This window comes from Stegostoma tigrinum, chromosome 8 (assembly GCF_030684315.1).
Source record: "Stegostoma tigrinum isolate sSteTig4 chromosome 8, sSteTig4.hap1, whole genome shotgun sequence".
NCBI classification, from domain to species: domain Eukaryota; kingdom Metazoa; phylum Chordata; class Chondrichthyes; order Orectolobiformes; family Stegostomatidae; genus Stegostoma; species Stegostoma tigrinum.
The window spans coordinates 77,343,652-77,371,132 of NC_081361.1; the positions used below are offsets into that span (position 1 = coordinate 77,343,652).

Here is a 27,481-nt window from a genome sequence, read left to right on the forward strand (position 1 = left end):
TCAATCACTTGACCACACTCATTCCCCAATATATGGTATGGTATAGCCCCTTCTCTCATTGGACTATCTACATAGTTTCAAGAAGCCCTTCTAAATGCTCCTAACAAATTCTGCCCCATTGAAGCTCTTGGGGCTAAGGAGGTCCAGTCAATATTAGGGAAGGTAAAATTATCCATGACAACATCCCTGTTGTTTTTCCCTCTTTCCGTGATCTTCTGAGATCTGTCGGCACATCTGTTCCTCTATCACCCTCTGGCTATTAGGAGGCCTGTAGTATAATCTCATGACAGTGATTGCTTTCTTATTCCTGAACAATCTTCCCTCCATCATAAGTTCAGAACTCTAGATGTTCGCTGATGATTAAACATAATGTTCAGCACTATTAGAGGTTTCTCAGATATTGAAGAAGTCATGTCCAAATACAGCAAGATTTGGACAACAGCCAGGCTTGGGCTAACAAGTGACAAGAAATATTCATACTGCTCAAATACCAGGCAATGAACATACCCAATGAGAGAGCATCTAACCATCGTCCCTTGACATTCAATGGCATTACCATTGCTAAACCTCCCATGTCAACACCCTGGGGTTACCACTGACCAGAAACTGAACTGGATTATCCATATAAATATTGTATCTACTACGGTGGGTCAGAGGACAGGAATCTGGCATTGTGCATCTTACCTCCAGACTCCCCAAAGTCAAACACCTGCAATGCACAATTCAGGAGTGTCCACTTTTCTGGGCACATGCATCTCCAACAATACGCAAGAAAATTTCTACCATCCAGCACAAAGCAGCCCCGTTAGATTGAGATCACGACCACAAACATTCACTCCTTCCTCTATTGATACACAAAAGCAGGTGTGTTCCATTTACAAGATGCACAGCATAAGTTAACCAAGGCTCTTTAGACTGAACTTTCCAAAACCATGACTATTTAGGTTAACAAAGTGTGGAGCTGGATGAACACAGCAGGCCAAGCAGCATCTCAGGAGCACAAAAGCTGACGTTTCGGGCCTAGAGCCTTCATCAGAGAGACTGCTTGGCGTGCTGTGTTCATCCAGCTTCAGACTTTGTTACCTTGGATTCTCCAGCATCTGCAGTTCCCATTATCTTTGATACTATTTAGGTTAACCTGTGCTACAAAACCGTTAAAACAATACATCCATCCGATGACATGGAGTTCATAATGCTTGTTTTAATCATTACTTTTCATAGCAGAAGCATTCTTTCTGGATGCTTGTATTCTAGATATCAAGGTCAGCATTTCAATAGCCCTTCTGACGAATTTCTTTTTCTGATTCTGATCATTTACCGTTCTATGTACCCGGAGAAACAAGCTGTTCTAGGGTCCACAGAGTCAAATTCAGTCTCATAAGTTGGTGAAATACTTTATAGCAATCAATTTTAAATTAGATATCATCACAATAAGTCACAGATCTGCAACAATACTTGCCATCGACAGAGGTGAGGATAACCCTCGAATGGTCATATGCAATGACATTGGCATAGCGGTTTTTTGGTTTGTTCACTTCCATGTTGGAATTCTCCCATGTGAACTGCTGACCAGGATCAATTGACTAAAAGTGAATAAAAACAAAGAAGAAAATTAAATAAAAGGTGGTAAAGAGAATAACAGGAAAAAGGGAAAGTTCTTAACAGTTCAGATGCTGCCAAGCTGTCAACAAGAATTGCAATAGAGACAACAAAGTGTGGAGCTGGATGAACACAGCAGGCCAAGCAGCATCATAGGAGCCAAAAGCTGACATTTTGGGCCTAGACACTTCATCAGAAAAGCTTTTCTGATGAAGGGTCTAGGCCCAAAACGTCAGCTTTTGTGGTCCTAAGATGCAGCTTGGCCTGCTGTGTTCATCCAGCTTCATACTTTGCTATCTTGGATTCTCCAGCATCTGCAGTTCCCATTATCTCTGAAGAATTGCAATAGGGTCTTTTGCTGAGATCCATCATCTATTCCTTAAATGAAGGAAAAGTCACAATAAAAGCGGATCCTTTCTGTTTATTAAAAAACAGAAAATGTTCAAAATACTACACTGGCTATGCAGTATCTGTGGATTAAAAAAAAAGCCATATTTGATATTTTTGGTCAATTTGAACATTTCTGACTCTAGATCCTTAACCTGGATTGTAAGCGTCTCTCTGACTAGCAGCATTTCCACTTTTCTTTTCAGAATTCCAGCATCAACAGCATTTTGCTTCTATGTTTTCTGTTTTTATTTCTGACATTAATTGTATTTTTTCCTTTTTATTTGATCAATACATCATGAATGTCATGGGCTGTTTGCCTTGTTATTTCACTGTCACAAACGGAACTTGACTCCATTTTGCCAAAATGAATAAAGCTAAATTACAGTTCTTTGCTAGCTACAATAGCTCTCGCACAAACAAACAAACCAATTGCACCTACCATAACAATGATAAAATTCAAATTACGTCAATTGTGTAATATAAGTAAATTATTTAAATATGAACTGAAATATTGACTGGCACATTTAAAATTGACCGATGGCCTGAATGAATGGAACATCTTCACTTTCTCATCAGGTAAATGGCCAAGTCAAAACACCTTTATGTAGATTAAACAACATTTTTTCATCTGCCACAACCCAAAATTGAAAAACAAACATGACATTGTACAAATGCAACGGAGCAAGTTGTTCATTTCCTCAAGAGCCAAATCTCACACAGTATTACCCCAGTAGGTTGCTCATTCATCTTCCAGTATAATTCTTCACATTGTGACAAAACAAGTTTGACTTTATAATTCTTTATAGATTTTTGACTTGATAATGTCCTGTAAATAGATCATTACTTGCTACAAACCAAAATCTAACATATTTACCCCACTATTACTTTTATAGATATTTTCTAATCAAAGTCTTCAGGGATTATGTATTTATTGCATGCAGATGGTGAGTATAAACTGGGGACATGCTTCTGGTGCGGTCTTGATGAGGGTTTGTGGTTTGGACATACATGATATGCAACGAATGTCTATTTAGAAAAAGCTGTCAAGTGCATATAGGGTGAATGCCAGTCTTCTACACTTCACTGCCCAGCTATGCAAGTTCCAACACCAATATTCCTGTAATATACAGCATGCTTGAGGGTGAACTGAATATTCTCAATGTTGTATTCCAGCTTATTTTATGTATCATATGTCTTGATAAGTGTCGATTTGAAGGTAACATAATTAGACTATACCTTAAACCATGAACTTTTCATCAAGATATATTTATGTATAAATTCATAAGCAAACGTTAGCAATGACAATCTGTACATTAATAATAGCTATTTAAATTCTGAAAAAGAAACAAACCAAATTGTATCACTGCTGAGTTTCAATGTGAATCGCACCTGGCATAAGCAGCTAAAATGCATCCATGGGAGGGGCAACATTTATTGCCCAGCACTAAATATCCTTGACAGGGTAGGTGAGAACTGTTTTCTTGAAGTATTGCAGTCTACGGTGTCACAACTGAGATTTGTCACAAATGTGAAAATTCGATTAAATTACTGAACTGCCCAATTTTACCTAACGAATTTGGGCGAAAAGAATACTTTTATTATTAATGAGAAATTTATTGAATTCGAACAGTCTTTAATCAATATCAAGAACAAATTATGAACTGCTAACTTATACCTCTGTAACTTAAACTCCACCTGTTTTAAAATTGCTACACAAATAGACAGATGAAAAAAAATACATGCAAATATTATAGATGGGGAAGGAACAAGAGCATTTGTGAAATACAGCTCTGGCACTAGTTCCAATTACATGTTTTGAAGAGTTGTTTTCCTTTAGCTCTTTTTGATTCCTTTTGACTTTTTGTGGTTATGACACAAGACTTTGGACACCTAAATCCTCAATCGTACATTCACTGGTTGAAAGTTTGTCCTTTCAGTGTCTCTGAAAACATTTATCCCCTTTATCTTTTCAACAAGGGTGGTTTGAGAGAGATAACAAGGTGTAGAGCTGGATGAACACAGCAGACCAAGCAGCATTAGAGGAGCAGGAAAGCTGACGTTTTGGGTCTGGGCCCTTTTGGCCTGCTGTGTTCATCCAGCTCTACATCTTGTTATCTCAGACTCTCCAGCATTGGCAGTTCCCACTATCTCTGGTTTCAGAGAGAGCTGTTTACAGGAAAATAGTGCTCGCGAATGGCTACCAGAGGATTCTCCATTACTGCTCCACGCAAGGGAGAAAGAGAGATTTAGGTGATTTCTCCTGCGCAGGCTGTGTGTTTCCACTGTGTTGTCCAGGGCAACCATCAAGGCGTTGTTACTATGCTACATACTCCTCACCACCCCACATCCCAGCACGGCGTGCATGCGCACACACACACACACGTCTGTCTCTGGGTAAAACTACCCTGAGCACACACCTAGTGAGGTGATGGGTTTAGTATTCTCTCCCACTGCTTGAATAAAGTAACTCAATGACTTCTAGTAAAGCGTTTTATTTTAAAACTATATCAGCTTCTTCCACAGTTTCCAAATTTAAAACGATATTTTTCCCCCAACTTTTAGTCTACTGAAGAAAACAAAGGGTCTTTACAATGGGGTGAGGAATAGGTATACCAACAGTGCTGTTTAGAAAAGGATTTCCAGGATTAATTTCAAGTCAAGACGGTATGTAGCTTGGTGAGGAACCTACAGGTGGTGGCAATCCTATACATCTGCTGCCTTTGTCCTTCTTTGTGGTAGAGGTTGCAGTTTGGAAGGTGTTGTTGAGGGAGCCCTGCATGCTACTGTCGATCTTAAAAGTGATTCACATTGTTGGTGAAGACAATGAATATTTAAATTGGTGTTTGGGACATGAATCAAAGGAGCTGTTTTGTCCTGGATGTTGTTGCTGTTGTTACTCATCCAGAGATACTGGAGATATATTCCTGACTTGCACCTTACACATGGTGAACAGAGTATGGAAAGAGGTACTTGCCTCTAACCTGCTCTTACAGCCACGGTATTTGTATGACTGGTTCAGTCAATGTTTAATCATTGGTATCCACTACAATCTCTGTAGTTGGTAATCAGCAATGGTAATAACATTGAATGCCAAGAGGTGATTGTTAGATTCTCTCTTATTGGAGAAAGACATTGCCTGGCATTGTGTGGCACTAATGTTGCTGGCCACTTTTCAGGTCAAACCTGGATGCTGTCCCAGTCTTATCATATATGAGCAATGACTGTTTCAGTAGCTGAGAAGTCATGATTGGTGCAGAGGTTTGTACAATTTCCACCTCCGATCCAAAGATGGAGGGAAGGTCATTGATGAAAAAGCTGAAGCCAGTTGGGTTTTGGATTCTACCATGAGGAACTCCTGCAGCGATATCCTGGGATTAAGATGATTGATCTGCAACAACTGCAATCCCATCTTTCCATATGATTGCCACTGACTTGGTTTTCCTAGGGTTCTTTGAAGACAGACTCAGTCAATCACTGCTTTGATGTCTAGTGCAGTAATTCCCATCTCATCTCACCTCTGGAGTTCAACTTTTTTCTCCATAGCATGATGATCCTTCATACTGCTGATGTTCACGGCTCTAATTATGAAACAATAATTGGCCAGGTTTGATTTATCCCTCCTTGGGTTGGTAGAATATATCTGGGCAATTGTCCACATTGTTGGGTAGAAGCTGGTCATGTAACTGTACTAGAACAGATTAATTTGGGGTGCAGCTAACTCTAGAATATAAATTTTCAGTCCTATTGCCAGATTATAGCCCATAGCCTTTGCAGTAGCGTGTCTTCAGCTGTTTATTGACATCATATGGAGTGATAACCCAAGTCTCATCAGACTAAGTGTATCTCTCAGTTGGCTACTAATAGTTAAATTTAGAACTAAACAGACTGACAGATAACTTAAAAATCTGACAGCAAGGAAAGAAAATTAAATGAATGTCAAATAAAGTCAACCATCAACCATGTATCAATACAACAACATCCACTCTTATACTAGAAATGACAGGTACACAATTGTTCTTGGGCGCTGGATGTCACAATAAACTGCAATATGTCTTCAATTCACCCTGGTTTGTTACTTGCATTGAGAGAGACGGAGAATCCACTAACACGAAATAATAGAAATATTTAAATACGTTGCTATGGGAAATTCCTGAGCAACGGTTAAGTGATTAACATAAGGAACTAAAAAAACACTAATTTGTTTCATCACCCTGGGATGTGTTATACAGACTGTTTGTGACTGGTTATTAAGTGGCCTGGTTCAATGAAGGGCGTAGGACAACATGCAAGGAGCAGCAAGAGAAGAACTAAAAAAAGATGCCAAATGATTAAGGCCAACACATTAGTGCATCAGTCTAGATTGATGCCTATGCAACCACCTTAAGCCAAAAATGCTGAGGATGTTCAAATTCAGGCTCGTCTTGAGATCTCCAGTATTACAGATGGAAGCTTTCAGCAAATTTAATGCACTCCACTTCACAGAAGTGAACAGATGAAAACACTGCATACATCAAAGACTGACCATATCCAAGCTGTAGCACTTAAGAATTGCGCATGCCTGGAGTCTTCTCTGTCAGATCAGATCAGTCAGATCACAACTGATCTACTTCATCATCATTCTCCTACAAGATCCCCTATTGCTTTGATACACTTAATTTCTAGAAACCAATTGATCTCAATCTTAAATATACTCCAGTGTAGAGAATTCCAGAAATGCACTCCATTGAGTGAAAAAGAAATCCTCATCTCATTCCTAAATGACATACCTCTTATTTCAAAACTTTATCCCCTGGTTGTAGTCTCCCCCAGGTAGGGGAGTATCATTTCTGCATCTAACCAGTAATAATTTTGCATGTTTCAATCAGATCACCTATTCTTCTAAACTCTAGAGGATATGCTCCTCAATATTCCCTCACAGGAAAATCCCACTGTCCCGGGGATCAGGTTGGAAATCTCCAATGCAGTCCTTCTCTGGCAAGCTAAGGAAACCAAGTGTGGCCTCACTCTGACTCACTGTAATTTTAGCAAGACTTTTTTATGCCTGTTACCAAACTGTTTTGCAATAAAGGCTAAATACCACTTCTTTTTCTATCTACTTACTGTATCTGCATGTTAACAGGTTGTGAACAGGACTCCAAACACTTGGCAATCTTGAATTGTTTCTCTTAAAAAAATTGACAACTTCACAGTTTTTCTACATTACATTGTTACAGCCCTCACTGAATTTTTATTATTTTAATTTTATTCTTTCATCAGTTTTGCTTTGGAGCTGTGAACTTGTAACTGTGAGTCACAGATGACATTTGAACTATGGGTAGTAGCTTGTATTAAAGGAAAACAGATCAAACAAGCTTTTGTTTAGTCATGAGGCAAAGCCTGGAAGTTAACAGTTTTGCAGACACTTTGTCACCAGGGATGAACATTATGTTTAAACAGATAGCAGAACTTGGTTATTAAAGAGGTCACCTGTGAACTGGTTCCAACAAGTCTAGGAAAGACCTTATGCTCAAACAGATGGTAAATGTTGAACTGCAACTGGGACCTCACGGAGGAGGTGATCAGTCTGACGGAGAGTGCTCAGAGTTTGAATTGATTTTTCAACTGTGTTTCTTTAGAGAAGGAATCTGGCTATAGGTGATACAGAATGAAGATTTGAAAATCCTTGCCTAATCTATCTTACTAGCTCTTGGAAGTTCAGCTAATTGAAAATTAATTTATGAGAACTGAAAAGGTGACCCTGATCAACACCTTCAGAAAATCGACAAAGAAACTAACATCTATGTCTGTGGAACAACACATCATGAAAACAATAGATAAACAATAAATAATCTGGCCAGAGATAGTAGAACTGCAGATGCTGGAGAATTTGAGATAACAAGGTGTAGAGCTGGACGAACACAGCAGGCCAAGCAGCATCAGTGAAGCAGGAAGGCTGACGTTTCGGGCCAACTGGAATTGTAATATTATTTTGCTCTAATAAAACCATTGTTTTTCAATAAATTGACAAATCTTTTGTTTTAAGACACAAACCAAGATCAGTCATTACAGCTCCAAGGAGGCAGCATGGTGGCTCAGTGGTTAGTACTGCTGCTTCACAGCGCTGGGGACCTGGGTTCGATTCCAACCTCAAGCGACAGTCTGTGTGGATTTTGCACATTCTCCCTGTGCCTGCATGGGCGTCCTCTGGTTTCCGCCCACAGTCCAAAGATGTGCTCGGTAATTGGCCACATTAAGTTGCCCACTGTGTTCATGGATGTGTAGATTAGGTGGGTTATAGGGCATGGGTTGAGGTGGGATGCTCTGTGGATCGGTGTGGATTTGTTGGGAAGAGGGACCTGTTTCTACACTGTAGGGATTCTATGATGATGATTCTATGAACTCTGCAGGATTTCCTCAGGGTCGCATCCTCAGCCCAAACATCTTCAGCTGCTTCATCTATGACCTTCCCTCCATCTAAGATCAGAAGTAGGGATGTTCACTGATGATTGTGTAATGTTCAGCACTACTTGTGATTCCTCACTTACTGAATCAGTCTTATTCAAATACAACAAGATCTGGACAAAATCCATGCTTAGAGTGACAAATGGAAAGTAATATTTATGCCATACAAATGCCAGGCAATGACCATTTCTAATATTGACAATCTCATCATCACTCCTTGATATTCAATGGTATACCCGTTACTGAAACGCCCATCAACATTCTTGGGATTACCACTGACCAGAAACTCAACTAGTCTTGCCACATAAACACAGTGGCTACAACAGCAGGTCCAAGGCTAGAAATACTTTTGGCCCGCAATTCACATCTTGACTCCCTAGAGCCTGTCCACCATCTACAAGGCACACATCAGGAGGGGTACTAATAGCTTTCATTTCGAGAGGGCTAGAATACTAGAGCAGAGATGTATCACTAAAGCTATATGAGGCTTTGGCCAGACTGCATTTGGAATATTATGAGCAGTTTTTGAGATCTGTATCCAAGAAAAGATGAGTGGCCTTGGAGGGGGTCCAGAGGAGAAATAATAGATTCATTGAATCCCTACAGTGTGGAAGCAGGATATTTGGCCCATTGAGACCCCACCGCCCCTCCAAGCAGCATCCCACCCAGAATATAAACCCTGCCATATCTCTGTAACCCTGATTTTTCTATGGCTAATCCCCCTAGCCTGCAAATCCCTGGACATTATGGGCAATTTAGCATGGCCAATCCACCTAACCTGCACATCTGTTGTCTGGTGGTGGTAGTGGGGGTACGGGGGAAGGGGGAGGGGTGGTGGGGTCAATGAAGCACCCGGAGGAAACCCACAGAGACACAATTAATGTCCCTTCTGGGTCCATAATTGATGAAATTCATAAAGGTGATGAAGATCTCATTGAAACTTACAATATGATGAGAGACATGGATTGATTGAACGTAAAGAACATTTCTACTAGTAGGAGAGACTAGGACCCTAGGCCACAGAACCTCAGAGTGAAGGGATGGCATTTTAGAACTGAGATGAGAAGGCATTTCACCAGTCAGAGGAGATGAATCTGTGGAATTCATTGCCGCAGAAGGCTGTGGAGGCCAACTAATTGCATGTGTTTAAGCAACAGACGGTTCATTATTAGTAAGGGAATCAAGAGTTACAAGAGAAAGCACATGAATTGGGTTGAAAAACATATCATCCTTGATCAAATGGCTGAGCAGGCTTGCAAGGGTCGAATGGCCGAGTTTTGCTCCCATATCTGGGTCTATGATCTAAAAGATGTTTGCAGAGTTTGTATCAGAAAGGTACAGAGTTACAAATTTAGCTTGTGATGAACAGTAAGAGAAGGCCAAACACAGAGACATCACTGTGGGGTGGAGAGCTGAACTGCTGATCTGTTTGTCTGCTTTTTTCGCTACCTGTTGGTTCCTGGTCCACTGGAGTCTGGTCTGTTTGGCCAGTTTTTTCATCTGTCATCCCCGTTCCTTTAAACTATTCATTTACACCTATGTATTTTAGTTCTTTGTTTACTCTAGCTGCAACTTCTATTGTTTCATGCTTATATTACCCTTGCTATTTCATCATCTCTTATTTTTATTCAAGAACTGCGCATCATTCCTCTTTTCTCTCCTGAACAAAGTTCTTTTTGAGCATGACCTGTCTTTCCATTATCTATTTTAAGTGCAGTTCATGACATATTCCTGTTCTAATCAAATTTGCAATCAAATGCTGACTTGTTTGTTACCACCAGATGCAACTAAAGCACTTTCAGTTTGTTTTCCTTTCTCAACAGTGGTAAACACATGAACTTGTGAGATGGCTTTGAAATGTTTAGGCTTTCCCTTCCATGCAAAAGATAATGCTACCACTGATGAAGTAATGATTGCGCTGCTGCATTCCAGAGGTGTTAGGCATTCAGGTATCAATACTCTGTCATAACATCTTTATCTCCGAGTCAGAAGGTTTCTGGCTCAAGGCCTATACTAAAAATATAGGCACATAATTTGGACTGGCATTTGAATGCAGTGAATCTTGAATTATTGGAGATATTATTATTGGAAGGGACAGAAAACTAGATTCTTTTTACTTACTCATTTGGATATAAAAGATTTCATTCAACAAGCAGCGTAGAAGTTCCTGTCTCTGCCATAGCACAGAAACAATCTGAATAAAGGTCACAAATGATATGCAATGTAACTGTGATTGTACACCTTTAAGCCTTTACCTCTCAGCAGTCTTTTCATTGTCAACACAACATGTTTCTCTTAACAATTCTCCTCCATTGTCAGCTCGGTGAAATTGACTTCACTAGCTTCTTTGCTTAGACAGAACCTCTGCAGCAATGTCTTCCTTTCACGTGCCAATGCCCATGATTCTAACCATGGCCTTACGTCATCTTCATTTAAAAGCTTAGCAAAACTATCAACTACTCTTGTTCACCTCTACCTATTCATTAACTCTCTCTATCCTTCCACAGTCTCTTGTGCTGAGAAGTTGATTGGATAACACAAATATTGGCTAAGTCATGATTTCTGCCAAGCTCTTCAATCTGCTGCCTCTTTAGATTGCTATTATTTCCATATATCTCTCTGGTCAATGACTTTGTTTGAGACAAATTATTCAAAGACAGACTATTTCCACCGTTGTAACAAGGCTTCATTTTGCAGCTGTCTCAGCTCATTTATTATTGAAGTTCATCATTCATCATCTTCAGTTCTGAAATCTACTGCTAATACTGGTAGGCGAAAATAAAAACAGAACATATTGAAAATACTCAACAGATCTGGCCGCATCTGTGCAGACAGAAACGGAGTTACTTCATCTATATAGTCTAATGCTGTCTTTGTGATTTCACACTTTGTAAACATTAGATCATTCAAAACTGTTGCCACGACCTATTTTGTACCAAATCCTTTTCTTAAGCTCACCACTTCTCTTGCTATCTGTAAGACATTCCTGAAAATAAATTTCTTTGGTCAAGCTTTTAACCATTGTTTGGCTCGGTACGAAGCATGTGAAATTAAAACTAAGTACCTATTCTTTCAAGAGAATGCAATCATTTACATCATGTAGCATGGTGCAGAGTTCACAGAATTGATTGCAAAAAACTCAACAACTAATTTGTAATTGATATAAAATAATTCTACACTTAATTATTCCCTTGCGCATACTTATGACAGTAAATCAATTATTAAATTCTATTGAATGAAGAAGTATTAATCATTCGTAATTAGAACAGTAACAAACAAACAAACTGCAAATACAAACAGAAAGGTATTAAACTTGTAAATGCGACTGTAAATCCCTGGGTTCAGTTGTCCTAGCATCTTGAAACAATTCTATTCAATTTTTCTTTTCTCTCTGCATTGGCAGCTTCAGATAATTTTAATTAACTTAAATAGAAACAAAAACACTGCAAATGCTCAATTGGTCCGGCAGCATCAATCGACAGCGTTCATGTTTCAGGTTAATGACTCTTCATCAAAACAGTTCAGAAACATTAACTCTGTTTCTCTCCATAGATAGTGCCTGACCTGTTGAATATTTCTAGCATTTCTTGTTTTTATTTTAGATTTTTCAGTGTCCACAACATATTCTTTTTAATTAATCACCACTCAGTTCTACAGACAATTTGTTCCATTTCAAATCAGTAGCAAGTTCTAACATGAAACAATTTAAACTGTACTGCTACTAATTTATATTTCATGAAATTATTACAAAGAAATTAGGTACCCTGTACTTTCGCTAGTGGAACTATTGCATTAACATGACTCAAACAAAAGTCCATGTAAATGAAAACTTCTCAATGGAGAAAATAAGGAGGACATCTTTTAGATTTATTATGTTGAGTTGCACAGATGTAATATTTTAGATTTCTAATGGTTGCTGGGATTTATTTTCTTACAAATGGAGTTTGAGGCATAGTGTCAAAATAACTAGAAGAAATTCTGCAGTGCATCTGACTTGGGTACACTTGAAGTAGACAACAAGTGCAAAGAAATAACCTTTTAATTCTTGTATTACATGTTAATTTCTAGTCCTTTAAAGGACACAAATATTTCAACTCCGAAAAAATAGTATGACATTCAGAATGCACTACCATTATTTTGAATCTCAACCTACCTCATACTCCTGTGAGAATTTCAAATTATCATTGGCTTTCAATCTTTCAATGTTGTCAGCAAGATCAGTAATGGGGATTGGTGGATGGTCCCTCATGCCTAACCAAATAAGAGCCACAAAGTCAGTGAGACATATAAATACAGAACATGACAACTTTTTTGAAAACATAAATAAAATGAAATAAGTGTTAAAAGCACATGTGCATAATGCATGTAAAAAGGTTATGTGTGATATTACCAAAGAACACTGGAATTACAATATAACATGCGCCAATATTTGTGGTATTTTTTATATAACTATGATTGAAACTGTTCTCTACTGAACATGCTCAGATGCAACAGTCACTGATCACAGCACACAATTTCTAAGCGGGCCCATATGCGGTTACATACAGAAAAGTGATGACAAAGGCAGATTTGAATGAGAAACATAGTAAATGCTGTTAAAATTGCAGCAGTCCCTTTTTCTCATCTACACAGACCAAGGCGTTAATCAAATCCAGTCATGTTTCTGTGTTAAGATGAAAACAGAATAATCAATTTCGCAAAAATGCCCCAAAAATATGTTACTCAAATCACTGAGGAAGAAAAAAAGTATATTTTTTCCTGCTTCATGCATTCATATTCTTCCATCACTATTGCAATTAATAGGCACACTAGAATTAACACATCTAAAAAGCTCGCATTCTGTTTATGCCTTTATATAGCATTCTTTATTAAAACAAAATTTATCTTTATTTACTATGGAAAACTTTACATTCAGTACCATCCTATTGTTTTTGCTGGTTCATGGGTAAAAGGTAAAAATATACAGCAGCTCAGAATAATTCTTCACTTTGACAGTCTTCCCAGCATAACATTGGTGAACAACAGATCTCGTCTTGAAAAGAAAACTTTATATTTGTGGAGGACTGTTGAATATCTCCATTTGAATGTTGGAAGCTTTAAAAAAAACTTTCAATGATATTTTAGTTTTTATGCTCATTACGTGCATGTCTCAAGTTCTATTTTGTTCTGTGTAATAAAGTTTAAAATTGATTTGATTTTAACATTTTTCATTTTTTGGTTGTCTATCTGGGAATTAATTAATCTAACTGGCTATTTGACCAGCTTTATGCTATCATTACAAGTAGTGGCTTAGAATCCCTGTTATGGAATGCTAGAACAAAATGCATGCTGACAGAGTTGCACCATTGGTCAGAGGCCAAAAATCTCTGAGTTTGAAGCCAATACTGGGCATTCACGCTGTATCACTGGCTGAAAATTCCAGGTCTGTAAGTTTTCTTTAAGTATCAATTACGGCAGCAATTTAGTCCTTTTGTTTTGTTTGTTTATTACAACTCTAAAAATCCTCATGGTCTTTCCAGTTCTCACAAACTTACCGAGTCAATAATTCTATCTGCACATAGGATTCAAATAAAATTGTGAAGCCTCGGTAAGGAAGACTCATTAGTCATCAAGCATTATTCCTTAAAGAAAAATAATGTGCAAATGTATGGGAAAAAGCAAGAGATTGGCACTTGATAGAGGTGCTCGTTTGAAGAGCTATTGCGGGCATGACGGACCAAATGGGCTCCTTCTATACCTTAAGACTTCTGTGATTTAAGTGTAAAGCCAGATTTAAGTTATACTGCATTTCTGAGTTGTTTTGTTAATTTGTCATTCGGTAAAAGGGTGGCGCCTGTCATTCTAAAAATTATATTCACATGCAATTTTAGCATTCAAAATGATTCAGTAATCCATGACTCAGAATTCTGATATCAGCACAAATCCATGCAATAGTTCTATTCCCAGAATAGATATGACTTTTCCACTTTGCATGAAGGGATTTCACTTGGTGCTACATCAAAGTCTCGATCCAGCACTTCTATATTACACAATATTTTGCAGTGCTGAGCCAGCCTCATGGTTATAGTCTGACTGATGCCAATATGCAAGTCAGGTATCAAATGATCACATATACACGCACAGGTTAAAACTGCTCCAAATTTGAGTAGTTCTTCATTTTAAAATAGTTGGCAATTCATTAGAAAAGGCGTACAAACACATGTCTGATGAGCTTTCCATCAAAATGAAATAACAAAACTTTACTGGAATTCAGATCAGCTACTCCTCAGGAGCAGAGCACTTTTATTGCTGTTAAGATCAAAGGTTGGGAATTTTGGTTCTTATTCAGATGTCCGGATTGAATTGCTTCATTAACATGATCTTCAAAAAGAATTGGTACAATAATATTGCTCTACATCTAGATGTCTATCCCATGTTCCATATGATTGGTCTGTGCAATATGAGTCATAACATTGGACAAGTTATTCAAAAGCTCTTAATAAAAAGTATTAGGTGTGATATGACTTCATATAACAAAAATAATTCTTTAGAATATAATTTTATATCCTAATATTTTGCCATTAAATGGCAGTATGTGATTGCGGGTAAAATTCTCAGTATCAATGCTGATATATTGTAATTGGCACTGAACTGAAATTTGAACTTGAATAAGCAAGAGAGGGGGAGGTAAGTCAGCAATCTAGTTAAAACTGTTGTCCAAATCCCAATCGGTACGTACACCATACCGTTAATATGAGCCTTGTATTAGACCATTAATTAGATCTTAGACATGCAATGGGAGAATTTGAAGGAAAACAAAATAATGGTGCAATGGTTAAACAGTTTTGAGGTAAATGAAAATGAAATTAAAGTGATTCTATGACAAGACAGTTTACAAAGGTGACATTAATAAAATCAAAGTTTGAATATAAATAACAGGTGCCATCTGGTGGCAGAATATCATCACTGCACCAATATTCTGGCATTGCCTTCATTTTCTCAGCATCTACTAGGAATGTCAAGTATCCCAGATCCTTAGTTACACACTCGAACAAATACCTTGAGCAGCCATTTATTAGGAAATATACTGATGGCAGAAAATGTAGCTAAATTCCAAATTCCGAAATAATTAGGTGCACCCTACACTGAGACAGATGTGATATTTAAACTGATTAGATTTTGTTTTTATATTTTGTGATCAACTGGTTCAGAAATGTTATTACACATCTCTGAAGAAGGTAGGAGTTGAACTCAGGCCTCCTGACTCAAAGGTAGGGACCCTGCCACCACCCCACAAGAGCCACTGTTTAGATTTTTCCTTCTACATATACATTTGAAGTAGACTATTGCTCATACTTCACAATTCTTTAGCCAATGAACACCAACATTGCAAACATTTTACACAACATTTTTATGATTTTATTAGAATCATAAAAAATGTTGTGTAAAATGTTTGCAATGTTGGTGTTCATTGGCTAAAGAATCGTGTTTTGCAATTTCAACTCTTTGCCTACAGAAATTATGGACATATTCAAAAGACTAGATGCTTTTAATACTGCAGTTCAAAATGTGCAATGCCATTGCTTTCCAACTCTATGTTTAATAAGAAACAGAATGATGTAAAAACCTTACTGACATTTTTGTGCTTTTTCTTCCTATTTGTGATATTTTTAATATTAGAATACATGATTTTGAGACTGTAAAAGAAAATTAATCCACTTTAAGTTTCTAAATAATTTCTAAAATAAAATTATTTCCAATTGTCTTAAGAACAGAATGTCTGAGCAAAGATTCAGTTTTATAAAGCTGATATTTATTTTCTAGGTTCTTGAAATGTAGCATATGGAAAATGGCAAAAGGGCTGTATAATGCTGAGGACTATAAATGTACTAAATTTGTAGAATAAATTAAAACTTTTTTTAATACTCAAAGGTGTCACTTCAATTCCTATGTACTGCTGAAAAGACCTTCAAAACTAGAAATTCAACATTTCTGTTCTTTAAGGACTTGAGATTTTGTTCTGCTAGTGTGCCTATCAAAATGTTTAGCAACCCATTTTGTGATTCAAAGGTTTCAAGAAAATTATATATGTTTGCTTTTTAAAATATGAATATGATAACTTTGGAGTGCACACGTACACCACAGAAATTGAGGTTGTGTAGATAACCAAAGGGGACACTGCTCAATTAGTCACACTGGAACTGAGATTAGGTTCTTTGAGCAAAAATGACCTTCATGGCAGAGCAAGAGGAAATATACAGAAAAAAAGTGCAGAAAAGAAACAGGACAATTAAACTAACTTGAGTTGTTTGGGCAACTGGGGACACTTGGACCTGTGAAGAAAATGGGGCAGAAACATATTTTTTAAAAAAAAGGGGAAGAAAACAAATTAGTTTGTACCAGTGGAAAAGAGACCAATCTCAGCGTTAAATAGGTGAAGGAACACTTATATACTCAGGAGTTTCAAATAACATGACTTTTTTGTTCTACAAGTCAGCAATTATTTCAACCAATTATTTTCATCATGTGGACAGTAATTATTGAAACTCCAAAAGCATTGTAGGTTCAAAAAATATTATCTTTTCAGTATTTTCCACTGACATAAGATACTAACATATTCAAAGAAAAATAATATACTTCATATTTTGGTATTATTGCTTATCCATAAAGTACTGGAACTTCAGTTAATGTCTTACAGTACTTGGTCACACTTGACTTTGACTCTTTATTTGAACCCCTGAGTATAGCATCAACACAAAAAAACTTAACAATCCAGATGCTGTCTTGCATTTCTAATTTAATAACTTCAATTCATGCAATTGCACTAAGTAAGTCTTGCTTTAGTAAGAAAAATTCCATCCGATGCACAAGTTCACGTTAAATCATTAGTGTTTCAAGTAATTATTTTGAGTTACAATGGCTATATACACAATGGTTCTATAAACCTATTCAAGCATGCTGTTCACATGGTGGCGTGGAGTTTGGGAGTGAGCTGTGAACAGTGCCATATCGGGACAATCCAACACACAAATACCTTTGCGGTTGTATTAACATCACTGGTTTGCTGAATAAGCATGTGTGTTCTTAAGAAGGGTCACTGGACCTGAAACATTAACTCTCATTTCCCTCCATAAATGCTGCCTGACTGCTGAGAAATTCCAGCAATTTCAGATTTCCAGGATGTGCAGTTCTTTCAGTATTTGTGTGTTTGGCATCCCTGGACAATGCTGAACAGCTCAGTTTTTGGGAAAATTACTAGCTCGCAACATAATAGTTTACTGGGAACGTTTTGGAGGTTAGTCACCGAAATAGATTATGAAAGCTGGATTTATACAGGGCATACCTCACCATCACCTTTCTCTTAGTATTGTTTTTGAGTTAGAGTTACTCATGATCATATAGTTCCTTCATTGATCCATGAGCCTGACGCACTATTAAGTTAGTATCAGAGATAATGGGAACTGCAGATGCTGGAGAATTCCAAGATAATAAAATGTGAGGCTGGATGAACACAGCAGGCCAAGCAGTATCTCAGGAGCACAAAAGCTGATGTTCCGGGCCTAGATCCTTCATCAGAGAGGGGGATGGGGAGAGAGAACTGGAATAAATAGGGAGAGAGGGGGAGGCAGACCGAAGATGGAGAGTAAAGAAGATAGGTGGAGAGAGTATAGGTGGGGAGGTAGGGAGGGGACAGGTCAGTCCAGGGAAGACGGACAGGTCAAGGAGGTGGGATGAGGTTAGTAGGTAGATGGGGGTGCGGCTTGGGGTGGGAGGAAGGGATGGGTGAGAGGAAGAACTGGTTAGGGAGGCAGAGACAGGTTGGACTGGTTTTGGGATGCAGTGGGTGGGGGGGGAAGAGCTGGGTTGGTTGTGTGGTGCAGTGGGGGGAGGGGACGAACTGGGCTGGTTTAGGGATGCAGTTGGGGAAGGGGAGATTTTGAAACTGGTGAAGTCCACATTGATACCATTCGGCTGCAGGGTTCCCAGGCGGAATATGAGTTGCTGTTCCTGCAACCTTCGGGTGGCATCATTGTGGCACTGCAGGAGGCCCATGATGGAAACATTGGGGAAACCAATGTTTCAACGGCTTGGAGACCGTTTTGCAGAACACCTCCGCTCAGTTCGCAACAAACAACTGCACCTCCCAGTCGCAAACCATTTCCACTCCCCCTCCCATTCCTTAGATGACATGTCCATCATGGGCCTCCTGCACTGCCACAATGATGCTACCCGAAGGTTGCAGGAACAGCAACTCATATTCCGCCTGGGAACCCTGCAGCCATATGATATCAATGTGGACTTCACCAGTTTCAAAATTGCCCCTTCCCCTACTGCATCCCTAAACCAGCCCAGTTCGTCCCCTCCCCCCACTGCACCACACAACCAGCCCAGCTCTTCCTCCCCACCCACTGCATCCCAAAACCAGTCCAACCTGTCTCTGCCTCCCTAACCGGTTCTTCCTCTCACCCATCCCTTCCTCCCACCCCAAGCTGCACCCCCATCTACCTACTAACCTCATCCCAACTCCTTGACCTGTCCGTCTTCCCTGGACTGACCTATCCCCTCCCTACCTCCCCACCTATACTCTCCTCTCCACCTATCTTCTTTACTCTCCATCTTCGGTCTGCCTCCCCCTCTCTCCCTATTTATTCCAGTTCCCTCTCCCCGTCCCCCTCTCTGATGAAGGGTCTAGGCCCGAAACGTCAGCTTTTGTGCTCCTGAGATGCTGCTTGGCCTGCTGTGTTCATCCAGCCTCACATTTTATTATCTTAGCACTATTAAGTTATTTGTTTAGGATGTGAATTTTAAAGATCAGTATTTAAATTAGGCTAGGCTGGTTTATTTCATCTCATTCTTTTTGAAAGTGTTTTTCAAATTTCTGCTCAGTTCATTTATAAAGTTGTGTATTTTTAGGACTGCAGTGATGTTTTCCCACTAGTCTCCACAAGTGCATCTCTCATCTTCCAGAACTGTTGAACTGTTTCAGTATGTAGAGCCTCGTAAAATCCAGGGCATTATCTAACTTTTTTAAGCTCTTTTATTACTATTGATCAATCATAAAAGTTGAAACACATAATTCATACACTACGAGAAATGTCTACTCTGTTTTGAAACGGTTGGGATGTTTAGATTCATCATTTGATAACAGCGGCAATCAAATAATTTATTTACCAGGTGCTCACACTGGAACATCAGAGTTAAAATGAAAGATCCAGGATGTAACACTGTGACTTTAATTTGTACAAAATAATGATACAGCATTATGCTAATTTTAACCGGTACCTTGCTTATTTGCTAATCTTACTGCACAATGCTAATTTCACTGTTATCTCCCTCATTTGCAAGACCAGTAAATCTGATTACCAATTAGGTAGTAGTTCAGATTTATGAATTTTTTTTTAATTACCAGTATTTTAAAACCAGCACTTTCTTGGTTCAAATTTTTTTGTTACAAATAAACCAATACATGTGAGAAATGAATGCCTCTATTGAAGAGGGCAGGACAGTAAACAGGCATTTGAAAATATCTATTTTGGAGTGATGTACTCCTTTATCTACTGAATATATTTTGAACCTCTTCCATGAAAAAAAGCATGGTATTTGCTCTACACAGTGGTAAAACCATAAAAATGATATGCTATAATGGTTACTCTCATTGTCATGGAATCATAGCATGACACAGTACAAAAGTCTGTCATTTGCTCTATTATTTATGTACCAGCTCTTTGTCGAGCTATTGAGTTACTCCCACTCACTAGATCTTCCTCTCTGCCATGTGATTTTCTTCTCTTGACTACTCATTTTGTCTCCAAAATGTAATTGGAAAGAACTGAACCAAAGTAACTGCAGGATAACTTAATGTCTGGATGGGAAGAAGTGTGAGCTGTGCAAAATCTCAGCTCGACGATAATTTTAGTTACATTCAGTTTAAGTTATTAAACAAATATTTTGCATCGGTGTTCGCTGTGGAGAAGAACGTGAAAGCTAGTCAATTTGGGGAAATAAACAGCGATGTCTTGAAAAGTGTCAATACTACAGAAGAGGAAGTTCTGGAGATCTTAAAACACGTAAATGTAAACAAATCCTTGGGTCCTGATCGGGCGCTTCTCAGAGCTTAGTGGGAAGATAGGGAGGAGATTTGAGAGATATATGTATCGTCAATAGCCATGGGAGAGATGCTGGAAGACTGGAGATTGGCTAATGCGGGGCTATTATTTAAAAAGGGTGGTAAGGAAAAGCCGAGGAACTCTAGACTGGTGAGCTATACGTCACTATGGATAAGTTGTTGGAGTGGATTCTGAGGGACAGGATTTACATAATTTAAAAAGTCAAGGACTGATTTGGGATAGCCAGCAAGGTTGCGTGTATGGGAAATCATTTCTCACTAATTTTATAAAGTTTTTTGAAGAGGAGACATGCACAATTGATGAAAGCAAAGGGGTAGACGTTGTCTATATGAACTTCAGCAAATCTTTCAACAAGGTTTTGCATGATAGATTGGTTGGTAAAATAGATTAAATGACATGGGAGCTAGCCAATTTGGTACAAAATTGGCTTAAGGGAGGAAACAGAGGGTGGTGGTGGAAGGTTGTTTTTCAGACTAGAGGCCTATGACCAGTGGTGTGCCACAAGGACCAGTGCTGGGTCCACTGCTTTTTTGTCATTTATATAAATGATCTGGATGTGAATATAGGAGGTAAGGTTAGGAAGTTTGTGGATGACGCCAAATTGGATGGTGTAGTGGACAGTGAAGAAGTTTAACTCAGAGTACAACAGGATCTTGATCAGATGGGCCGATGGACTGAGGCATGGCAGACGGAGTTGAATTTAAATGAATGGGAAGTGTTGCATTTTGTAAAGGCAAATCAGGAAAGGAGTTATACACTTCATGGTAGGGCCTTGGGGAGTGCTGCTGATCAAAAAGTCTGTGGTTAGATGCACTGTTCCTTGAAAGTGGAGTTGCAGATAGATAAGGTGATGAAGGCGGCATCTGGGATGCTTGCCTTCATTGATCAGAACATTGAGTATAGGAGTTGGGATGCCAGATTGTGCCTATGCTGGACATGAGAGAGCTCACTTCTGAAATACTGCTTACAATTCTAGTCACCCTTCTATAAGGGTGATGTTGTTAAACTCGAGAGGGTGCAGAAAAGATTTACAAGGATGTTGCCCGAACTGGACGGTTTGAGCTATTGGGAGAGGCTTAATAGGGCTTTGATACTGAAGCATTCCTGGTGGTTTAGAGCGTAGAACATAGAACAGTACAGCACAGTACAGGGCCTTCGGCCCACAATGTTGTGCTGAACTTTTACGCTAATCCTAAGGTCTATCTAACATCCATCCCTACTTTCTACTATCATCCATATGCCTATCCAATACCTCCTTAAATATCCCACTACCCTCTGGCAATGCATTCCAAGCCCCCACCACTCTGAGTAAAGGACCTACCTCTTGACGTCTCCCCTTTATCGATCTCCACTCACTTTAAAACTATGCCCCATCGTAACAGCTACCAACACCCTGGAAAAAGTCTCTGGCTGTCCACTCTACTCTATCTCTGATCATTTTGTACACCTCTATCAAGTCACCTCTCATCCTTCGTCGTTCCAAAGAGAAAAGCCCAAGCTCTCTCAACTTTTCCTCGTAAGACCTTCCCTCCATTCCAGGCAACATCCTGACAAATCTCCTCTCCACCTTTTCCAATGCTTCTGCATTTTTGCTGTAGTGAGGTGACCAGAACTGGACACAATAGTCCAGATGTGGCTGAACCAGGCTTTTGTATAGCTGGAGCATAACTTCACAGCTCTTGACATCATATCCCTCTATTAATGAAAGCTAACACACCATATGCCTTCTTCACAACTCTATCCACTTGGGTGGCAGCTTTCAGAGAACTGTGAACATGAACCCCAAGATCCCGCTGCTCCTCCACACTGCTAAGAATCTTTCCGTTAACCCGGTACTCTGTTTTCAAATTTGTTCTTCCAAAATGAATCACCTCACACTTTTCAGGGTTAAACTCCATCTGCCACTTCTCAGCTCAGCTCTGCATCCTATCAATTTTCCTTTGTAAGCTAGAACAGCCCTCCACACTATTCACAACTCGATCCACCTTCGTATCGTACGCGAACTTACTAATCCACTCTTCCACTCCTTCGCCCAAATCATTTACAAAAATCACAAACGGAAGAGGACCCAGAAAAGATCCTTGTGGTTAACCACTCATAACTAAGCACCATGTTGAATATTTTCCGTCCACTACCACCCTTTGTCTTCTAAGCGTGAGCCAAATCTGAATCCAATCTGCCAAATTTTCCCCTATCCCATGCCTCCTTACCTTCTGCATGAGCCTACCGTGGTGAACCTTATCAAATGCCTTTCTTAAATCCATGTATATCACATCCACTGCTCTACCTTCATCCACTGGTTTGGTCACCTCTTCAAAGAATTCAATAAGGTTTGTGAGGCATGATCTACCTCTCAAAAATCCATACTATCACAAATCAAACTGCCTTTCCAAGTGATCATAAATCCTATCTCTCAGAGCCCTTTCCAATAATTTGCCTACACTGAAGTAAGGCTAACTGGCTTATAATTTCCAGGGTTATCCCTATTCCCTTTTTTGAACAAGGGAATGACGTTTGCCTCCTTCCAATCTTTCAGCACTGTACCTGTGGACACCAAGAACGAAAAGATCATCGCCAAAGGCCCTGTGATCTCCTCCCTCGCTTCCCATACAATCCTTGGGTAAATCCCATCAGGCCAGGGGGCCTTATCTATTTTCAACTCCCTCAAAATTCCTAGTGCATCTTCCTTACTAACATCCACATTCTCTAGCCTCCCAACCTGTTTCAAACTGTCCTTCTCTACAACTAGGTCCTTCTCAGTTGTGAATATCGAAGAAAAGTATTCATTGAAGACCTCTCCTATCTCTTGAGGCTGTGTGCACAAATTCCGTTTACAATCCTTGATCGGCCCTACCCTTTCTCTGGTCATTCTCTTATTCCTCATGTACATGTAAAATGCCTTGGAGTTTTCCTTGATCCTATCTGCCAAGGTTCTCTCATGCCCCCTTATAGCTCGTTCTTCAGCTCCTTCCAGGATAACTTGTTTCCCTCTAGAGCCTTTTCTGTTCCTTGTTTCCTAAACGTTACGCAAGCCTCCTTCTTCCTCTTAACCTGTTGTTCGAACTCTCTTGAGACCAAGGCTCCCTCACTCGACCACATCTTCCCTGCCTGCTAGGGACAAACATATTGAGCACATGCAGTATGCATTCCTTAAACAATTTCCACATTTCAATAGCACTCTTCCCTGACAGCATCTGTTCCTATTTTATGTTACCCAGTTCTTGCCAAACTGAATTGTAATTAGCCTTCCCTCAATTATAAACCTTACCCTGCTGTACATCCCTATCCTTTTCCATGGCTACTATAAAAGTAACAGAGCCCAGTTCGTCCCGTCCCTCCACTGCACCACACAACCAGCCCAGCTCTTCCCCTCCACCCACTGCATCCCAAAACCAGTCCAACCTGTCTCTGCCTCCCTAACCGGCTCTTCCTTTCACCCATCCCTTCCTCCCACCCCAAGCCGCACCTCCATCTCCTACCTACTAACCTCATCCCACCTCCTTGGCCTGTCCGTCTTCCCTGGACTGACCTATCCCCTCTCTACCTCCCCACCTATCTTCTTTTCTCTCCATTTTCGGTACGCCTCCCCCTCTCTCCCTATTTATTCCAGAACCCTCACCCCATCCCCCTCTCTGATGAAGGGTCTAGGCCCGAAACGTCAGCTTTTGTGCTCCTGAGATGCTGCTGGGCCTGCTGTGTTCATCCAGCCTCACATTTTATTATCTAGGATTCTCCAGCATCTGCAGTTCCCATTATCACAGAGTTATGATCACTACTGCCAAAGTGCTCTCCTACCAATAGGTCTAACACTTGGCCCAGTTCATTGCCAAGCACCAAATCCAAACAGGCCTCTCCTCGTGTTAGTCTATCTCCATACTGTGCCAGGAATCCTTCCTGAATGCACTGGACTAAATCCATTCAATCTAAACTATTACAACTAAAATAGTTTCCAATCAATATTTGGAAAGGTAAAGTCACCCATGACTATAACCCTGTGACTTCTGCACCTTTCCAGTATCTGCCTCCCAATCCGCTCCTCCACTTCTCGTCAACCATTAGTGGGTCTGTATAAAAACAAAGTGACTGCTCCTTTCTTGTTCCTGACCTCAACTGAAACTTATGACATATCATTCTCAAATTGCCTTTCAGTAGCTGCTATACTAGCCCTGACTAGCCATTCGACTCTCTCACCTCTTTTACCACCCTCCCTATTTCTTTCAAAGCATTTAAATCCCAGGACTTCCAACAACCATCCCAGTGAATGAGTTACCCAAGTTTCCGTAATGGCCACAACATCATAGTTCCAAGTACTGACCCATGCTATAAGTTCATCCACCTTATTTCTGATACTTCTCGCACTGAAGTATAGACACCTCAAACCATCCCTGTTTCCATATTTACGCTCCATCGACCACATTTCTTTATTAATAATCTCATTCTGTCTTGTGTCTGTTGGAAGGCTGAATACCTCATGCTCTGAATTACAAATCTGGTTCCCCACCCCCTGCCAATAGAGTTTAAAACATCTCGCATAGCTCGAATAAACCTCCCTCCCAGGATATTTGTGCCCTTTCGGTTCAGGTGTAACTTGCCCTTACTGTACAGGTCCCACATTCCCCAGAATGTGCTCCGCTTACCCACACAATGGAAGCCCTCCCTCCTATACCAGCCCTGTAGCCATGTGTTCAGCTGCACTCCCTCCCTATTTCTTACCTCGTTATCACATGGCACTGGTAGTAATCCAGAGATAACCACCCTGTTTGTCTTGGGCTTCAGCTTTCAACCTAACTCCGTTTTTTTTCACATTCTCAGACCTTTTCGTACCTATGTCATTGGTACCGATGAGTACCATGACTGTTGGTTGCTCACACTCCCCCTTAAGGATCTTGAAGGCACCATCTGAGACATCACGGACCCTGGCACCCGGGAGGCAACATACCTTTCATCGCATTCGCGTCCAGAGAACCGCCTGTCTGTGCGTCTTACTAGTGAATCCCCCACTACAATTGCTCTCCTATTCTCCCCAGTTCGCTTCTGTGCCATAGGGGCAGGCTCAGTGCCAGAGACCTGCCCGCTATGGCCTTCCCCTGGTAGGTCGTTCTCCCCAACAGTATCCAAAACAGTAAACTTAATATTGAGGGGAACAGCCACAGGGGATCCATGCACTGTCTGCCTATTCCCTTTCCACTTCCTGACAGTCACCCAGCTACCTTTTTCCTGTGCCTTGGGGGTGACCACCTCCCTGTAACTCCTCTCGATCACACCCTCAGCCTCCCGAATGATCTGGAGCTCATCCAGCTCCAGTTCCCTAACATGGTTTGTGAGGAGCTAGAGTTGGGTGCACTTCTCGCTGGTGAAGTCAGAGTGCACAGCAGCAGTGACCCTTACCTCCCACATCCTGCAAGAGGAACATGCAACTGCCCCAGCTTCCATTCCCTCTAGATTTCCAGAAGAATGAAAGAAATGAGAACTATAGCCGTACCTTACTGACCCTCCACACAGTCTTTTTTTTTGGTTAGAGGAGGAGGATGGGTGGGAGACACTACACATGTAGTCTTTCGGGTTTAGCCAATGCCCAAATATATTAGTTCCTTCCTGGCTCGCGTTCTCTCCACACACCCACTGCCGAAAGCAAGAAGGCCACTGCTGCACAAGGTAAGTTTTAATAAGGAAAAAAAAACCTTACCTTCCCATTGGCACCCTGGCTCGCTCTCTCACTGCTCCAAACAAGGCGGCCTTACAGTGGTTTATAAGATCATGAGGGGCACGGACAGGGTGAAAAGCCAAGGTTTTTTTTTAAACCAGAGTATAGGAGTCAAAAACTAGAGAATATAGTTTTGAGGTGAGATGGGGAAGGTTTAAGAAGGACCTGAAGGATGACTTTTTCATACAAATAATGGTGCATGTATGGAACAAGCTGTTAGAAGACTTGTTTATTATAATGAGATCAGATTTATTCATTTCACCAACATTTAATAATTATAATGCAATCTTTGACTTCAGATAATTTGGTTAATTTTTTTAAATTCTCCTGCTTGCTATTTTTCTTTGTGAGGTGAAAAGATGAAAATGTCATCAGTTCAAGTTGGATCAAATATTAACTTACTCTGCATTCAAAATTACAAACTAGACATTAAAAGCAGAAAGAAAACAAAAGGTTAATGGCATTTTTTAGATTTTCTGGCTAACTATTGATGGAGTGATTGGATATTAATTTGGAATCAATAATATTTGTAATTAGTAATATATTAGTTGCAGTCAATAAGGCAGATCCTTCCCATGGAAAAGCAAAATAATTTTAACACATTCAGTGTTACAAGTTTATGTTTGTTTACTTAGCTCATCATTCTATATATATCACAATGGGGCAGGGCAGAGTCCAAATGTTTCTCAAATACAATGTTCCTTCCCTAATTAGGCGACATTTCTCACCCCATTCTCGTGATGGAGTCATTGCCAAGCTCATGAACAATATATTGACAAGGGTGTTATTGGACAGAGATTTCTCTTGACAACCTAACCAAACCATGAAAAGGATCAGTATTGACTTTGCAAAATGCCACATGTTGGGGTAAAATACAACAGAATTCATTTTTTTCAGCTGTGACCTCAATCTATCTTCTGTCACATATTCAATTAAGAAATTCTTTTGCGGGCATGATTTATTTGAGTTGACTACGAGATATTTCAAGTGTGATAAATATACCGTTAAGCACCATCAAAACTGAAGTAAATTGTCAAATGTTCCCAGTTCGTGGCATGGTGAGACTGTGCTATGAACAAAGATTGAGAAATCTGGGCTTGTATTCCCAGGAATTTAGAAGAATGAGAGGTGATTTCATTGAAACCTACAAAATACTTAAAGGGACAGACGAAGTAGATTCAGGCAAGATATTTCTTTTCATTGTGAAACCTAGAACCAGGGGCTTAATTTAAAGTAAGTG

The 27,481-nt window shown here is 39.8% G+C and overlaps 1 protein-coding gene across 18 annotated transcripts in view; it reads right to left on the reverse strand.

Annotated features, from left to right (window-relative positions):
- Window positions 1-27,481, reverse strand: part of ptprfa (protein tyrosine phosphatase receptor type Fa) — a 491,915-nt gene that overhangs the window by 96,479 nt on the left and 367,955 nt on the right. For 11 of the 18 annotated variants that reach the window (XM_059648014.1, XM_059648012.1, XM_059648007.1 and 8 more), the window contains 3 exons: window positions 16,710-16,742; window positions 12,584-12,681; window positions 1,460-1,583 (listed from right to left, as the gene is read on the reverse strand). In XM_059648014.1, the coding sequence (XP_059503997.1) occupies window positions 1,460-1,583; window positions 12,584-12,681; window positions 16,710-16,742 (255 nt within the window). The remainder of the gene's footprint in view (window positions 1-1,459; window positions 1,584-12,583; window positions 12,682-16,709; window positions 16,743-27,481) is intronic. The other 7 variants (XM_059648016.1, XM_059648015.1, XM_059648010.1 and 4 more) reach the window with 1 other exon arrangement.